We start from the raw sequence: 15,008 nt of genomic DNA, 5'->3' as shown, positions 1-15,008 counted from the left end.
GAATCCTATAATATATAATTTGATTTGAGCAGAATGATGATAAAATTTAGAATAATAAAATAGTAGAACAAAAGAAATATTTTTGACAAGAGTACTAAATTTGATTATTAGTACTAAAGCTGATCAAATCTGAGGATACTCTGTGGATTGCAATTTTATATACAATACACATTGTATCTAATTATTCTCCGACATCTTTCAGATCACAGGAATATCCTGATCACATTGTGACGAGCTGTTCCCGGTTTGCAGTAAGTCTCTCTATGAATAGAATTCTCAGGTATCTATATCGTGATCTTTTGTAGACTCACAACAATCTATGCTAATCTGTTGAAGGGCTTTATCTCTTGAGTGTTAGAAAAAGATTTCTGCACGTCTAGCAATATGCAAAAGAATAAAGAGAACCAAATAATGATTGGAACTCAGAAAAGAACAGTTCAATAAGGAAGAAAACTCCCGAACTCCTAGCACGATGCAAGATGAGCAATGTAGCCTGGATACTATCAAAGTAAACCTAACCAGAACGCGGCTCAGCCAACATGGTCGCAGGGCCTTCGTCACATCACCACTCCAGGAAAAGTGATAATTTGTCGTGATCATATATGTCTCCTGAAGCGAATCGAGCCAAGTCTCTAACAACTGACTTGCAACGTCACATTCTACCACACAAACCTCTTCCTGAATTCAGCTCCGTCAACCACACTTGCAGATCTCTTCTCTTGTCTCGACCTGCCAGATGCCATGTGGTCAGATTGATACATCCTCCCAGACAACACGCAAGTATGCGCAAAGAAAACAAAAAGACTCACCCTATCTGCACTTCCAACATCTGCAATCCCTTGGAGGCGTCCCACTCAACGAATCCGCCTCCGCACCGAGTCCTGAATCCCCACCACACATGCTAGCATAAGCCAGGCCGGAATCACCAAGCTACTCGCAAGCCGCCGGGCCCGGTTGTTACCATCAAGTGCCATCCTAATTGCAGCAACGGCAGTATGAAACAGAAAACGAAGCATACGGCACCAGAACATTGCCTCTATTTTCCACAACGGAGTTGATGACAGCAGCCTTCTTAGTACTGCGCTCTCCTCTTTTTCAATCTCCTCCTGCTGCCGCTGCTGCTGCTTCTTTGCCTCATCTATCGGGTGGGTGACAACGGAGCATGGGCCATCGAAGCTGAACCAAAATTTATGGAGATAGGCGAGATCAGCCAGCGCTCGCTGGCGTACACTGAGGGAACGACCCAGTCGCCATCGATACCACACGTATAAATGATAGATGCTGGTGGCCCAAAATACGATATCCAGGATTAAGGTGTGAAAATAAATCTGCCAGCCAATCTCCATCCAGGGCTTATAGGAGGAGGAGTCGGCGTGGCTGGGGTGGTTATAGATTGCTGCTGGTGGGTAGGCTTTGAACCAGATGCACGCCCCTAACCAGGCGGCGGCATGCAAGGACTCGATGAGGATGAAGATTTTTCAGGGGCCCAGCTCTCTTAGCAGGTCTCGGCTCTTGACTGTCCACATACTTAAGGAGGTCATATGAGGATGTAATGCGATGGTCTGATTGTGCGTGGTAGAAAAGCAGAGCAGGGATGATGACTCAGGTTGCATTCAGACTTTATATGGTGCGGACTTAGAATGGACCTTATAATGACCAAACCTTGATTGGCACACATACGTAAGGACACGGGGGGAGATTCCGTTCGTATTCGCTTGATGGCACTCTGCAAGAACAACTTGAACAACTTCTTTCACTAAGTATCCTAATACTGATTGCCATTCCCATCATAAGGTTTTAGTCGCAAGTGGCGTACACCCCCTTCCACCCATTCTAATGGTGCGACAAACGCCATTTGACTCCAAGAAAACAAAGTGTTCTTCCCTCCAAAAACAAACACCTCAAACCTCCCTACAAATAAACCATCGATCCAAATGCGACTTCCACCAACAACATCCGTCTGGATCGTGATCAGACTTCCCAACGGCACAGTCACCGGCTCATGCGTGGAGGTCGTCTCGTTGACCCATATACGACCTGGGTACGCAGGATCATATCCATCGGCCTCGGACACAGACCGGAGAGGATATTCCCACCCGTCCGACACGAAGGTTAAGGAACCATCGGATCCCAGCTTGAGCGTCGCATCGTCGGAGGACAGAGTAAACGGACCCGTTACGTTCAGCTCTAACGAATAGTTCATCCCTTTACTCCCATATCCCAAGTGATGTTTTGTCGTGGCATTCTCGTTCATTGCATCCCAGCTGACTAGTACGTCTCCATCTAGATCCATCGCTCCAGAAAGCCGCCGATCCAGATTCTGCGCCACCGCATTCGCAGTCAACACGCGCATAGTCTCTGACAAGCTCGATAGATTCAGCTCCTGCCCACGGTTACCCGCCCACACACGAGACGCGAACGTTGGAATACCGTCACGAAGAGCATAATATGCTTCCAGCTGCGTCGTCGCGTCAGGACCATTGTCATTCCAGGCTGCGATGATGGCTCCCTGAACACGCCTCGGATCCGGTTGCTTCGTGAGATTGTATGGGTTGAACAGCGGTGGAGTCCATTGCAGGCCGTTGCTCCCCCCGAAATTCAGTAATCTAGTATTATTGAACGATGGCGGATATGGAGCAGGGATGATGGGCATGTGATCATTCTTCAGGGACATGTATGCCCACCAATCTTCAGAATTGATCAACTCAAAACCATCTCTTGCGAGGCTAACGGGATCTGACTGTCCATACTGCCAGTGCTGGATAATGACATTCTTGGAGATGTTGTGGGTGTTCGACGGCTCGTACGTTCCCCAGATGCGAACCCTCTTGCCGGCAGTCTCATTCATGAAGGCAGCCATCTCATTGACGAAGTCAATGTAATCGTCCGCCAATGCCGAGTCGTACTCATCCGCGCCTATATGGACTTCTTTTGTTTGGAACCACGGCAGAAACTCTGTCCATATCGACTTGATCAGCGGCAGTGTATCCGGGTGCGTCAAATTGAGCAGATCCTTCGGCTCCAACGCCAGCTCCGGCTTCCACTTGGTGATCGACAGAGAATGGCCGGGCGCTTCGATCTCAGGAATAACGGTCACTCCACGCTGCGCGCAATGATACTGGAAGTCCTCAAACTCAGCCCGTGACAGTGTCTCATTCTGCCTCTGCACCAAGCCCTGCAATTCCGCGCTTTCGGGCCGCAGGGAGAATTGCGAATAAACTTCATACCACGTCTCGTTATGTCCGCGATTCAATGGGTAGTTGTCACTGCTGTGATAGTGGAATTCAGACAGCTTGAAGAACGAGGCGTACGTGCACAAGTCCCTGAGGAATCCGGGAGAGTACCATTTCCGACCCGCATCGAGAAGAAACCCCCGCGTGACCGATGAAGGCGCGTCAAGGGTCCGTCCGGCTGGAACGATCCCCACGTCGTGGATCAGCAACTGCTGGAGAAATGTTCGCGTTCCCCACCACATCCCTCGAGCACCAGAGCCGCGAATGTATGCCCGACCAGCACTGAACACGAGCTCATAACCTTCCTCGGTCGGCTCCTTGTTCTCATAAGTCAAGTTGACCTGCTGAGCCACGCTGTCCAGAAATATTCCTGTTTCGCTATCGGAAAACGCGTCTACCGTATGGAGCACCCAAGACGTGTTTGTCACTGCCTGCAGGTCCTGACGGAAGGTCTCTGCAAACTCCCCAGCAGAGGGAGGAATCAGTGTCAAGCCATTGTCATCCCGACGAATCGAAAAACTGCTGGTGATGAAGATTTTCCTTTCTATCGCTTTGATGTCGAACCCGTTTTCTGATAGTCCAGTTGCATTCCACGCTACAGGGGGAAGAACCTGAAGAGCACACGCAACCGCGGCCAGATAGGGAAAAGCCACAAACTTCATAACGTGAACTCGTAGTCGTCAACCATACCGCCGCTGTGGAAGTGAGTTCACGAGAAACAGGCATAGCAAGCTGGGTCGACAGTAAACAATCTTCTGAAGAAATCTCTGGAGTGGGGGTTGCACCACGCCCGAGGCGTTACATTTTGGTGCGGGGAATAAACAATGCATCCTACGGGGCTGGCCTATTGCATCACCAGAACGATCCCCCAAATACCGATCGTTCATACGCCAAGAGATAAGGAATGTGGTCGCAGTGTATACAACCGTGATGACAGCTGGCCAGACCAGTTCTCTGTGCAGCAGTGAGCTCTTCTGCTGTCGTTATCAGTTTGTCTTCGCGCTGCCCTATATCTTCTAGCCATTAAAATGGCCGGCCGTTTTGTGGCGGGCTGGGTTTTGTTTTCGCATCGGCTCCCACCACACGACCCCTTGCTTGGCCCGAACTACCAGCCTCTCATCGAACCATCCTAGTACGTTCAGCCTTTTACATATCTAGGAAAGCAACCTCACTCATAAGTACTTTGGGGAAGGAACGAAAAAGGCAAAAAGCTGGCCGGAACATGACGATCATATAACGACTTCTCGTTCTACCGAGGTCAGCGGTTCAACGCAAGCATCAGCACTATAACACTAGCAAAGCAAGGGTGTGACAGACATAGTGCAACTGTATTCCATCCCCCTGTCCCTAGATTACCATTACCATTCAAATAGCAACTGACAACCAAGTTATTTATGTACGGTAAAAAAGATCATACTAGTCAGTCACATGCCATGGGCAATGAGCTTGGAATTGCCAGAGATCGGGAGAAGCTTAACAAAGAGACCAATACTGAATTCAAAAGTGCTATGGTATCCAAAGTCGTATTAAACCTCAGGTAGAAGCAACCTGCCTGCCTGCCTGCCTCCTGAGCCCCATGGAGTACTCCAAACAGCCTTTTGACGTAGAGAAAAAGTGCTCCTTTTTCTCTTCAAGGATCCCCCGCAATTCTCGAAATGCGTTCAGCAGACTCGTGGCACCGTGTTCTCCTCACGGAAGGGATGGTGACTGTTTTGTAGTGTAGTCACCACCAGTAATGGGTTTGATGAGGTGTGCGCATTTGCTTCATGTTGGTACTCACGGCTCTTGCTTCGGCGCCAGGTCGGTCTGCACGCGAGTAAAGGACATCTCAAGCGAGGGGAATCTCTGCGGGCTCCTAGCGCGGACTCATCTCCAACAATGACAGTAGGAGGTTGCAGTTGCTGTAGAGCATCCCGTGTTGGGTCTCGCTGCCCGAAGGGGCGCCGAGGAGGGCGCTGGCCTGAAAGTGGCCTGTAGCGCTTGCGGGCGCGCTGGCGGGGGCTTGACAGAAAAGGCCACTTAACTCGAATTATTTCTCGATAGTTGCCGGTGTAGCATACGCGGTAGAGTTGGTAGAAGCCTTGATACCAGAGCTTGTCAAATCGATACCCATCCCGGGGATGGCGGTGGTGATGTTAGGAGCGTGAGCAATCGACGCCAGGCATCGGGCCATCTGCATTTGGCGCATGCTCCGCCGAAATGCCCTGTGTGGAGACTCCGAGCTGTGTTTCGGCATCTCTCCACATTTTCACGGCAGGACAGCACTCGGCATGTTCTCGCAATTTAGCATATGTTGATTATCTCCAGCTGCCGATTATATCGAAGGTGTTTCTGACTTCGGACGTGCAGCTCAGTACCGTGGGGGCTGGGTTATATGTAGACCGTGGAGTAGCATCGACATGAGCAGGATGTGTACGACCCTCTCTCGTGGGTTGTGAGCTGGCAAGATACGCGAAACCCTGGTTGGAGTTTTCTCTTTATCATTCGCTTTCATGGGGGTGATGTTGGGCACTTCTTTTTCGGTTGTAAGCGAAAGACCGCATGTCAATTGCGAAGGTCATCACCCCACTAGATCACCCTTCTCTGAATTCGGTCGAATCCCACATTCGCGTAACGGACCCTGATCAGGTAGCCCACGTTGAGGTCGGAGAATGTTCATTGTGACCTAATGTGGACTTAGCAAAGCGAGCGCTGATTCTCTGCGTGATCCAAAATGTTGCTCTCTTTCCGTGTGAGAAACACTTTGTGGGCGTTCGATTAAGTGGTACCCTACTGTCTAGGGATTGCGAACACACTCGATTCATGGACGGAATGAGCATTTGTGCTTTCACCGGCTGCATGCGCAGTTCTCACATCCGCGCTGAATGCTAAGGTCTTCGGCCTGCTCGTCGGGTCCTCGCACCAGTCCAGAATCTGCGAGAATTCGGCAGCATTTCCGAGCATGCCTACGGACGTCTAGTTCTTGCAGCATGAGATTGTGGAAGTCGTCGCGGATCTGGTCAGCCTCAACAATGGTCTTGTATCGCCATTTGGACGTTTCCCGTTTTGCTTTGAGCTGTTCTTGCTTGGAGAAGATTCAGCTGTCGTTTGAGGCTCCGTTCTTTCCTGGTAGCACTCATTTGACCACCCTGCCGCACCACTAATGTTGACCGCGGCAGTTGGCCGCTGCAGAAGCCGGTCGAGGCGAGATTTATGATGGATCATGGATGCTTGTTCATTCTTCCTATCTACGCTATGTACGATACATCAAAGATCGCCCGAGGAAGCGGGGGCAAGCGGTCAGTGGTGGCAGAATACCCGCTCAGGGTTGCGGCCAACACTCCCCCCCGGCTCGTAAGCAAGGCACGCACAAACGCGAGACGAGCAGAAAAGAAGAAGAAAAAGCTCGAGGCACCCGAGACTTCGAGGCACTCGTGACTTGGAAACGAATAAAAACAACATAGTCGAGACTGTGAAAGGAAACGTAAAGAGCAATCTGCATAGACGTGTACGGAAGGAGACGTGGACGATTATTAATGAACTCGGTATAGTCGAGGCGTGTGCGCAAGGAAATATCAGATGTATGCGTAAGGAAATGGATATGGACAGAAGTTGTCAACGTTCAATTTTTGCTAGGCGTAGCAACAGGTCTTTGGGCAGCGGCCACTGGTCGATGGGGGTACCGATAAAGGAATGGTCCTTTTGAGCAAAGAACCATCTCTCCGTGGCGCCAAGAACTTTAGACATCAGTATTGTTGGTAGCGTATGCAGCAGTTCCTGAGCATCTTCAACATACTCTCCCAGTTCTTTGAAACCTTGCCGTAATTCCGCAAGCTTATAACTGGTTGGCTCTTCTGTCGGGCATCTCTTCTTCCGCGCTTCCGCCAACAATTTCCAATTATTCTAAGTTCCCATTAACAGAATGCTGGCATAATGTCTTGCTCTGTCCCAAAGGCCGATTATTATCGAAGTTGCAATTGCCTCGTTTCGGTCCTCGACTGTCAACAATGTGATCAACCATTAAAATCGCACTGGTTTATACAAAGGGTCACATTCTCGCTCGGCACGCCGGAAAAAGTCAGCTGATTGGCCGACATGTTGGAGGGGTTCAGTAGTACTAATGGCGTCACCGTTTGTCGAAGTCTTGTGCGGTTCCAGAGGGACGGGACTCATAGATTCGCTCACGAGGGCAGATTTTGACATCTGAGCAATTTCTTTTCCGGTGTCTTAGGGAATGGAAAATGGGCGACTTCCTCTGAAATGCTCTGCGAATGCTCATCTGCTAGCATTGATCTTCCGTGCCCGATGATCAATCGAATTGGGGTGATGCCACTATCACGGAAGACCGAAATCTCGGTGTATCCTCAATAGCATTGATTAAAACCCTTTCAATTGACTTCCTTTCTGTCGCCGTGGTTTCCATCGTCATGGCTGTCGAGGCTGCCAGCACACAAGAAGAATGAACACGATTGCGTTCCAGGTTCCGCCGATTCTAGCGGACGCCAATATTAAGGCCGATTTGTGGCCAGCTTACTGGCAGTGGCATACCTGCAAAATCTGGAGGAGGACATTGTACGGGTCTCCCTTGGATCGGGGCTTTTGTTCTGGTTTACAATGCCCAGATTCTCGCAAGCCTCTGTATGATCATCATACTGATTGTCTGTCCCATCGAGTCGGCGGTGTTGAAAACTTGCTGCAGAAAATATCTCCTCTTCCTTGTCTTCGCCGGGATTCAATGTTCTGGGTTGAGTTATATTGACTCCGTAGCTTCTTCCAATATCGCTTTTCTTTTGGGATCTCCACGAGAATCGATTCTTGCTTCAGTGAATATAGTATGCGAAAGAACCAAGATGATGAACACGGTGAAAATGGTGCAAGTACAAGGTACCAGATCTATTGTGCGAAGGTCTACAACATGATGATGAGCATGACGATAACATGGATACTGGTCACTGCGAGGGAAAGCTTTTAGCGCATCTGGCGGCCAGAAGTGAATCGAAAGCTTCAGCAGCGGACTTGAGAATCCCCAAAGGTCTTAGAGTCCCGAAGTGGCTGATTTTCTCGGGACTCGCGTTAGAGGCTGTTTACAAAGAACATACCATCCTGAATACTTGCATATCATGCAATTCGAAGACAAACGTTCGGCCATACGGAACCCGGTTTACTCAGATTCTTCCTTCGGTGTCAAAGTCACCGGAATAGTTGGTGATTCTATTATGTGCCGTTAAGAACTTAACAGCTAGGTAGAACCAGCAGTCGGACATACGAACTCCGTATGATGGCCAAGTTTGCAGATGGCGGTTGGTTGATGATGGCTTCTCAACTGGGCCTTTTGTGCCCCATGGACTGTTCCGGGCATTCTCCGCGTTACTATCCCACCACGCTGATGAATGTGAATCTGCAGTATTTTTGTTTCTCGCTCACTGAGGTTTGCAATATTGAGTGCAGTAAATGAGAAGCTCTGGGGAAGCAAAACAGTGCGGGAAGCGCTGTTCATGCTGACATCGAACAAGATCATCACCGGTTTCTTAAATGAGAACCTCCACACCACTAGTCTTAGATCCGCGCTTCCGTAGCTTCCGAACTTTGCCAGCGCTCAGTTGATAGTCTCATCAAGAATGATGCATCTCTTGACCAAGACGGTAGAGCCAAGCTGATCGCAGCTGAGGGCTCATAACCCGTTGATGAAATGGTGGATTTGTGAGTGGACTCAAGCTTTAGCCGAAGTGACTCACTTGCAGTGACCACAAACCCTTTTGGCCGAAGTCGGGTCACCGCACTGCGGTAGCCAGACCATGCTTGTACTCGCAAATTTCCGCTTCTCAGTTCTAACGGTCTTGACTGCTTTCTGTTTGCGATCTCTTGTTTTGTCCTGTTAGGCGTCGAAGCTGGCTTATTACACGCTGTGATTCTGAGTGTAGACCGATGTGGGAGAAACTGAAAGTTCAAGCCACGTGTAACTCAGTGGGCTACAAACAGACCAGTGCATGCCTGGCTGATGTTTCTGAGCGCAAGGCTTAGCATCTCTGTGACGAGCATAACAGCAGCCGCCTTGTTCCACTCATGCAAGTACGCCACTCGGTAGGATTAACTCCGGTAAAGAAACCGGTCAGCTCTAGTCACAATGTTTAATCTCACAGCACAAAGCGCAGCACGCATGGACGACCATGGCGTCCAAATCCAGTCTCTAATCGCGATCGTACTGTGTCAAGGAAACGTCCGCAACCTCGTGATTGCTCATGTCACTGCATCTCTTGTCAGCTCCGCTCCACATCTTGATCATGGCAGTCAGCGTATTTACTATCTATCACCTTCCAGCCCGGTCTGAACTTCGATGGGTATAAGCTTGTTAATCGGTTTGCGCTTTGAGCAGCAATCTGCCTCCCGTTGGATGGCGCGTCGGGTCTTGTTGCAAAGGATACACAATTAGCCCATCAGCCTGACTGTCGCGACGGTTTAAAGACTCGGCTGCATTACAGCACTGCAGTTGTACTGCTGCTTGGTCGCATACTGCACGACGGCACATTGCGAGAAGTCGACGTCCGTCGTTCTATCGCGCTGTGGCATCACTCAGCTATTCCCAATGTGCCACTGGAATTTGCACTGGCCCGTGGGATGAGCTCAGCGCGTTGAACCCTTTCCAAACCAGGAGATCATCGCCTTGAAGAGGTCCTTGATCATCCAATCTAGCACGGAGGCCAGCAGCTGCCTCAGCGTCTGATCGTCATGGTTCAGCCGCCAGCTACCCCAAACCAGTCAAAGACCTTGCAGATCTAGCTGCACAGACGAGTCTCGACTATCGGATTGATCCGTGCGTCATATTGCAGAGCAGTCGTTTGAGCGGTCGCAATGCACCATGGTAAGAGAATTTGCCCTCATGGCCCGACGGAAGAATCAGTCGACGGCCCGGATTCTCCGCGATAACGTCCAGACCGTCCACATCGCAGTCATAGGTAAGGTCAATACTAGAGGGGTGTAGCTCTGCCCCTGGCCCATGTCTGAGTTAGTCGAGAATAGCTTGGTCTGTGGTCCGTCTCTGCCCAGCGATGATCCCGTCGCTATTCTTCTCGGTACCACAGCATAGCACATACGTACAGTATCTAAAAGACAATTTGAATGTTAGATTCCACGGCCTGTACAGAATCGTACATGAATTGGGGGTGCGAGCCTTTCCAATGGTCCCTTCTGTGTCAAAGTCGCCAGACCACACAGCTCCAACTCTTGCTAAGTCGAGTTTTGAACTGCGACCAGGCCTTTCTCTTTCGACAGTGAGATTCCAAGACTGTCCTGTCACTGTAGTCTAGCGTACTTTGTTATGAGGAGAACTTCTATGGTCGCTGCATTTATGCGCCATGGTGTTCATAAACCCAGAGAGCAAGTGGGCCCGTAATTTGTTCTTGCTCCTTCAAACCATTCCGTTGAAAGGAGACAATCCCGCTTGTTGTGTACGTTTATCCCAGAACTGTCTTACGACTCCAGTCTGGCGTGCCTTGTTCTGAGAAGAACTTCTATGGCCGCTGTTTTTGTCGATATTCTCAGGTGTCTCGTCGTTCGCGATGCATGCGCAATAGTTTCCATAAAGTCAGAGTATAGATCGACCCTTAACCCGTCCTGGTTCCGTTCAAGCGATAATAATTGAGAGGAAGTGGTCTCACTTGTTGTATGCGTTTCTGAGCTCTGTCCGCCCGGAAGACGAGATTGTCAGACTCCGCTGTGAAGACTTGGTTTGGTTTTTTAGAAGGCTTAGCACGTACCTTGGCCATTAAAAACACGTTTTGAATCTAATACTCGTCGCATAGGATTCCCTCACGAAGCTGGACTCGGGTCCCAAACTGGGCTCACGCACTGAACCTCACGAAAGGACCAGGCTGCAAGAACGTTTGCAGCTCTCGCGACCCGACAGGGACTCGCACGACTTTCAGGGAGGATTCTGATAGGATCGCCGCGAACACTCCGACAGATCAGAGACGCATTGTGTAGCTGGTCGGTAAACGAACTGAGTCTTTGCGCAGTCTTCGACTGGACAGCTTAAAAATGCGACTGTCCCAGTGAGTCCTGTGGCATTTTGGAGGAGGAGACCCGCGGAAGAGATATACTGAAAGAAGAACGCGATGGCTCTTGGATGACTGGGTTATCGAATTGTTGTTGCCCCGCGAGGGATGGGGGAGGGTTCAGCCGAGGACGGCACCGCCCGTGAGGCTTGACGGAGTGGGAGTTAAATCCACCATCGCAGATGAGATTTGAGAATGCTATGGCAGGTCTTCAAACAGTGTATCAGGAAAGATCAGCTCTTCATGTGTTGGATTGAATCCAGGAAATCATGAATGTTGTGTGGAGTGGGTAAGGAATTCTCTGAAGGGTGGTGGTGGTAGAAGAGAAGAAGAGAAGAAGACGGAAGGATGGTGTGAGAGGCGGTATTTATGTTTGAGGTCAGGAAGTGTCTAGCTCTTCATTCATCAACACCCTTTCGTGTTGCTATTCACACTGGGATGGAGATTCACTTTGGGCAGCTGGCTTTCTTGTATAATCACAGAAATTGGTTGATAATTCTATACCCAGGACATTGAATAGGCGTTATTATATGTTTGCTCTGTTAATTGAGCCTGCTGGTGAAGGGAAACACGACAGGAAGTAATGTATCAAAGTAATAAGGTGAAAGTTTGGTGGTTGTGAGCCAGGTTTGCGAAGCGCAGCTGCCGCCATGTAAACATAATACCTCGGCTGAACCCGTTCCCCGCCTATTGAAGCTATCAATCGATACATTGTCTATTGAGTCACCCATACAAGCAACATCGGGACTCCGAAGTTCTACTAGCATCAAATCCCTCACTTCACAGATAAAAAAAAAAAACAACTTCCCTCCAGCTGAGCTCCCCCTCAAAGAACAGAAACATGTTTCTGCGCTATGCAAGGTGTTTTCCCAGCACTCCGCCCACAATGATTCCTTATCGGCGACGCGGTGGGTCTTGCGGGCTTTTTGACCAACCACCAGGCCGCGCACGATAGCAGCTAAGGCGCGGATGGGGCCCCTCCAGCCATATTTCTGCTTATCATCAAGAATTGTCTCCCCTCTTTTCCTTCGCACCTTCACACTCACTCTGTTGCTGCTGTTCCGTGCGGCCAGAAGAAGCATCATGACTTATACTCCCACGGTGGGAGGCAAAGTATGGGGCCAGAAATGGCGCTCCTCGCCCTTGTTCATCGTGGGTGCCATGGCCATCGCGTTGTTCACGGGTACGCACGCCATAAGAGAAAAATTTGACAGCAATCGAAATTATGAAGAGCTGACGGTTACTTTCGCCAAATTCTAGACACTTTTCTCTATACTTTCCTCGTGCCAATTCTTCCCTACGTACTTGAGAATCGCCTGGGGCTGGACGTCGCATTGACGCAGCGCATGAGTTTTGCCTTGTTGTCCGAAAGTGCGGTAGCGTCCCTGGTTACGAGTCCTTTTATCGGTCACTACGCGGATGGGCTATCCTCTAAGAGAGCGCTGTTGGTTGGGTCTCTGGTGGCGGCTCTGATTGGATCGATAATCTTGGCGATGGCGACTACGAGTGAGTGACCCTTACGACAAGGTCACTGTCGGATGAAGGCGACAGGAAATTTGTTGTTGAGATGCGGGGTTGTGCTGACGCCTAGGCAAACAGCTTTCACGCTTTTCGCCGGTCGTCTCGTCCAGGCGATTGCGAGCTCCTTTATCTGGGTCGTAGGATACGCCACTATCGCAGATAACGTTCGACCGGAGCATCTGGGTAAAACCTACGGTGTCATTTCCTTGATCGTTGCAGCGGGTACCTCGGGTGGACCCATGGTAGCGGGCATACTCTTCGAGCTGGGAGGCTACTGGGTCGCATGGTCGAGCGCCTTCGCGATCCTGATCGTAGACATTGTTCTGCGATTCCTCATGCTGGAGAAGTCAAAAGAGAAAAAGGGTAGGTGGCGTCTGAGCTCGCGCCCGAACCTCCACTAATCCTGTACCAGAAGAAATAACGCAGCCTCCGCACAACAGCGCCTCGATAGACCCGGAGAATGCACCGCTTTTGGGGAGAGATAATAATGTAAACGTACCGAATTTGGCGGGCTGGAGATTCTATGTCTTTGTCCTGCAGCACCGCCGATTCCTGGCTGGCGTAGTCAGCTATTTCTCCTTCGCAATCCTGATCTCGAGCTTCGACACCACCCTTCCGCTCCATGTTCGCGACGTGTTCAACTGGGGCAGTTTTCCCGCGGGGATGATGTTCTTCGCCCTACAGGGTCCTGGGATCATTCTTAGCCCGTTTTGTGGCTGGCTGAAAGACCGGGTTGGTACGAGGTGGCCGACGACGGCGGGGTTTCTTCTCCTTGCACCGATCATGTGGGTGATTGGTATGCCGGGCGACGACCGCTTCCCTTGGGTCAATGAAGGCGACCGAGGAAAAGTGATCTATACGATCTGCGTCACCCTAATAGGGTCCGTTTCATGTCTGATGAATGGGGCGGCAACCATTGAAGCCACAGGTGCGTTGCCTGTATCCCACGGATAGGAGGTTAGTCTAACTGTAACTTCGGCAGTCACTATTGACGAGCTCGAAGTCGAAACACCCGGTATCTTTGGCCCCAACGGAGGCTACTCGCGAGCCCTCTCCATGGCTAGCATGAGCTGGACCCTGGGAGCATTTATTGGGCCCGTGCTTTCGGGGTACCTGGCGGAGCACGTCGGTTACTATGAAATGAGCACTGTGATTGGTGAGTCGATGTTGACTGCTTGGCACTTGCGGAGTGAAGCTGACCTTGGTAGCCGTTGTGTGTGCGGTTTCCGGAGTCAATGCGTTCTGGAACCTTGACTCTCGGGTGCATTTCGACCGCGTGAGGGAGACGCAATAGTGATCCATGTGCTTCCGCATGATTGCTTGAAGTTTCGTCTGCATGGCGTGGAGTGGAACACTTGCATGTGATGCCAAGGACGACAATTATGAGACATGTCATAAAAGTTTTGAGTTTAGACGTATCCTTTGTTTGACAGATGAGAATTTCGGTTTGCCTTTTACTGAAAGGTGGCTTTCGAGGCGTCTAAGGTAGTCTCGACTAAGAATGACTTATTTAGATTGCTCTCCGGACGAAGCCGGACCCTTGAGACACTTGGGGCTCGCTTAAATCAAGGTCGGTCGGCTGTTCTTGCAATCGGTTCGGCTGGCACGGTAGCACAAGTCAGATGTGACATGGCACAATTATCCGAGATCTAGGTATAGGTATGTCTCCGAGGTAGGAAGTACGAAGTACGAAGGCGTCGGCAGTTATTGTCTCCGTGAATATCTCCGTGAGCGAGGCTGTCAGGATACCTCCAGAATCCAGGCTCCTTCCCCCCCCTGCAACCTTAATGTTTGCCGGCTCCGACAGGAAACTTTAGGATGAGTGTCGATCTCTGAATAAAGTTTGATGACAGTCATACTCGATCAGAGGTTCGAGCAAACGTGCATTAGCTCGACACATGGGGCGGAGGAGCTCTGGCGCGTATCTGAGACCGATTGGAGACAATGGGAGTGTTTCGCTAGTTTGGCGATGGGGAATATGGAGCTCATCTCAAAATAGAAACAGTTACCCCGATGTCTGAACGAGTCGGTCAGTCTAATCCTGAGTAAGGCAGTGTGGATGAAGGGGGATGAAGATAGGAGAAAGCTTTGAAGACAATGTTGTTTTGGTTGTTCTGGAAGAGGAGGGACTAAGGCAGCCCAGGAGAAGGCCCCAGGCCCCCTCTTTCCTAAAGCTGCGTGGCGGCCTCGGGACTTCTTCCCATTCGGGACTTTCCTTCTACAG

The 15,008-nt window shown here is 50.3% G+C and overlaps 3 protein-coding genes across 3 annotated transcripts; 1 reads left to right on the top strand and 2 right to left on the bottom strand.

The window, feature by feature from the left end:
* Positions 1 to 1,694: 1,694 nt before the first annotated feature.
* BO95DRAFT_515278 (beta-N-acetylhexosaminidase) lies at positions 1,695 to 4,075 on the bottom strand. The gene has a single exon (XM_025591738.1). It carries the CDS (start codon positions 3,893 to 3,895, stop codon positions 1,766 to 1,768), a length of 2,130 nt encoding a protein of 709 aa, XP_025441188.1. The 5' UTR covers positions 3,896 to 4,075; the 3' UTR covers positions 1,695 to 1,765.
* Positions 4,076 to 5,088: 1,013 nt separating this feature from the next.
* BO95DRAFT_464661 (uncharacterized protein) lies at positions 5,089 to 5,421 on the bottom strand (the record flags this gene model as incomplete). Its single annotated transcript, XM_025589076.1, has 2 exons — positions 5,089 to 5,224; positions 5,294 to 5,421. The coding sequence occupies 2 exons, from the start codon at positions 5,419 to 5,421 to the stop codon at positions 5,089 to 5,091; spliced, it is 264 nt and encodes an 87-aa protein (XP_025441187.1).
* Positions 5,422 to 12,346: 6,925 nt separating this feature from the next.
* On the top strand, positions 12,347 to 14,078 carry BO95DRAFT_365340 (MFS transporter; the record flags this gene model as incomplete). The annotated part of the gene is made up of 6 exons (XM_025582694.1): positions 12,347 to 12,446; positions 12,524 to 12,769; positions 12,863 to 13,147; positions 13,200 to 13,712; positions 13,767 to 13,940; positions 13,993 to 14,078. The coding sequence occupies 6 exons, from the start codon at positions 12,347 to 12,349 to the stop codon at positions 14,076 to 14,078; spliced, it is 1,404 nt and encodes a 467-aa protein (XP_025441186.1).
* Positions 14,079 to 15,008: the final 930 nt, after the last annotated feature.

The sequence above is a fragment of the Aspergillus brunneoviolaceus genome, assembly GCF_003184695.1.
Source record: "Aspergillus brunneoviolaceus CBS 621.78 unplaced genomic scaffold BO95scaffold_42, whole genome shotgun sequence".
Lineage (NCBI taxonomy): Eukaryota > Fungi > Ascomycota > Eurotiomycetes > Eurotiales > Aspergillaceae > Aspergillus > Aspergillus brunneoviolaceus.
This window is presented reverse-complemented; position numbering and strand designations above follow the sequence as displayed.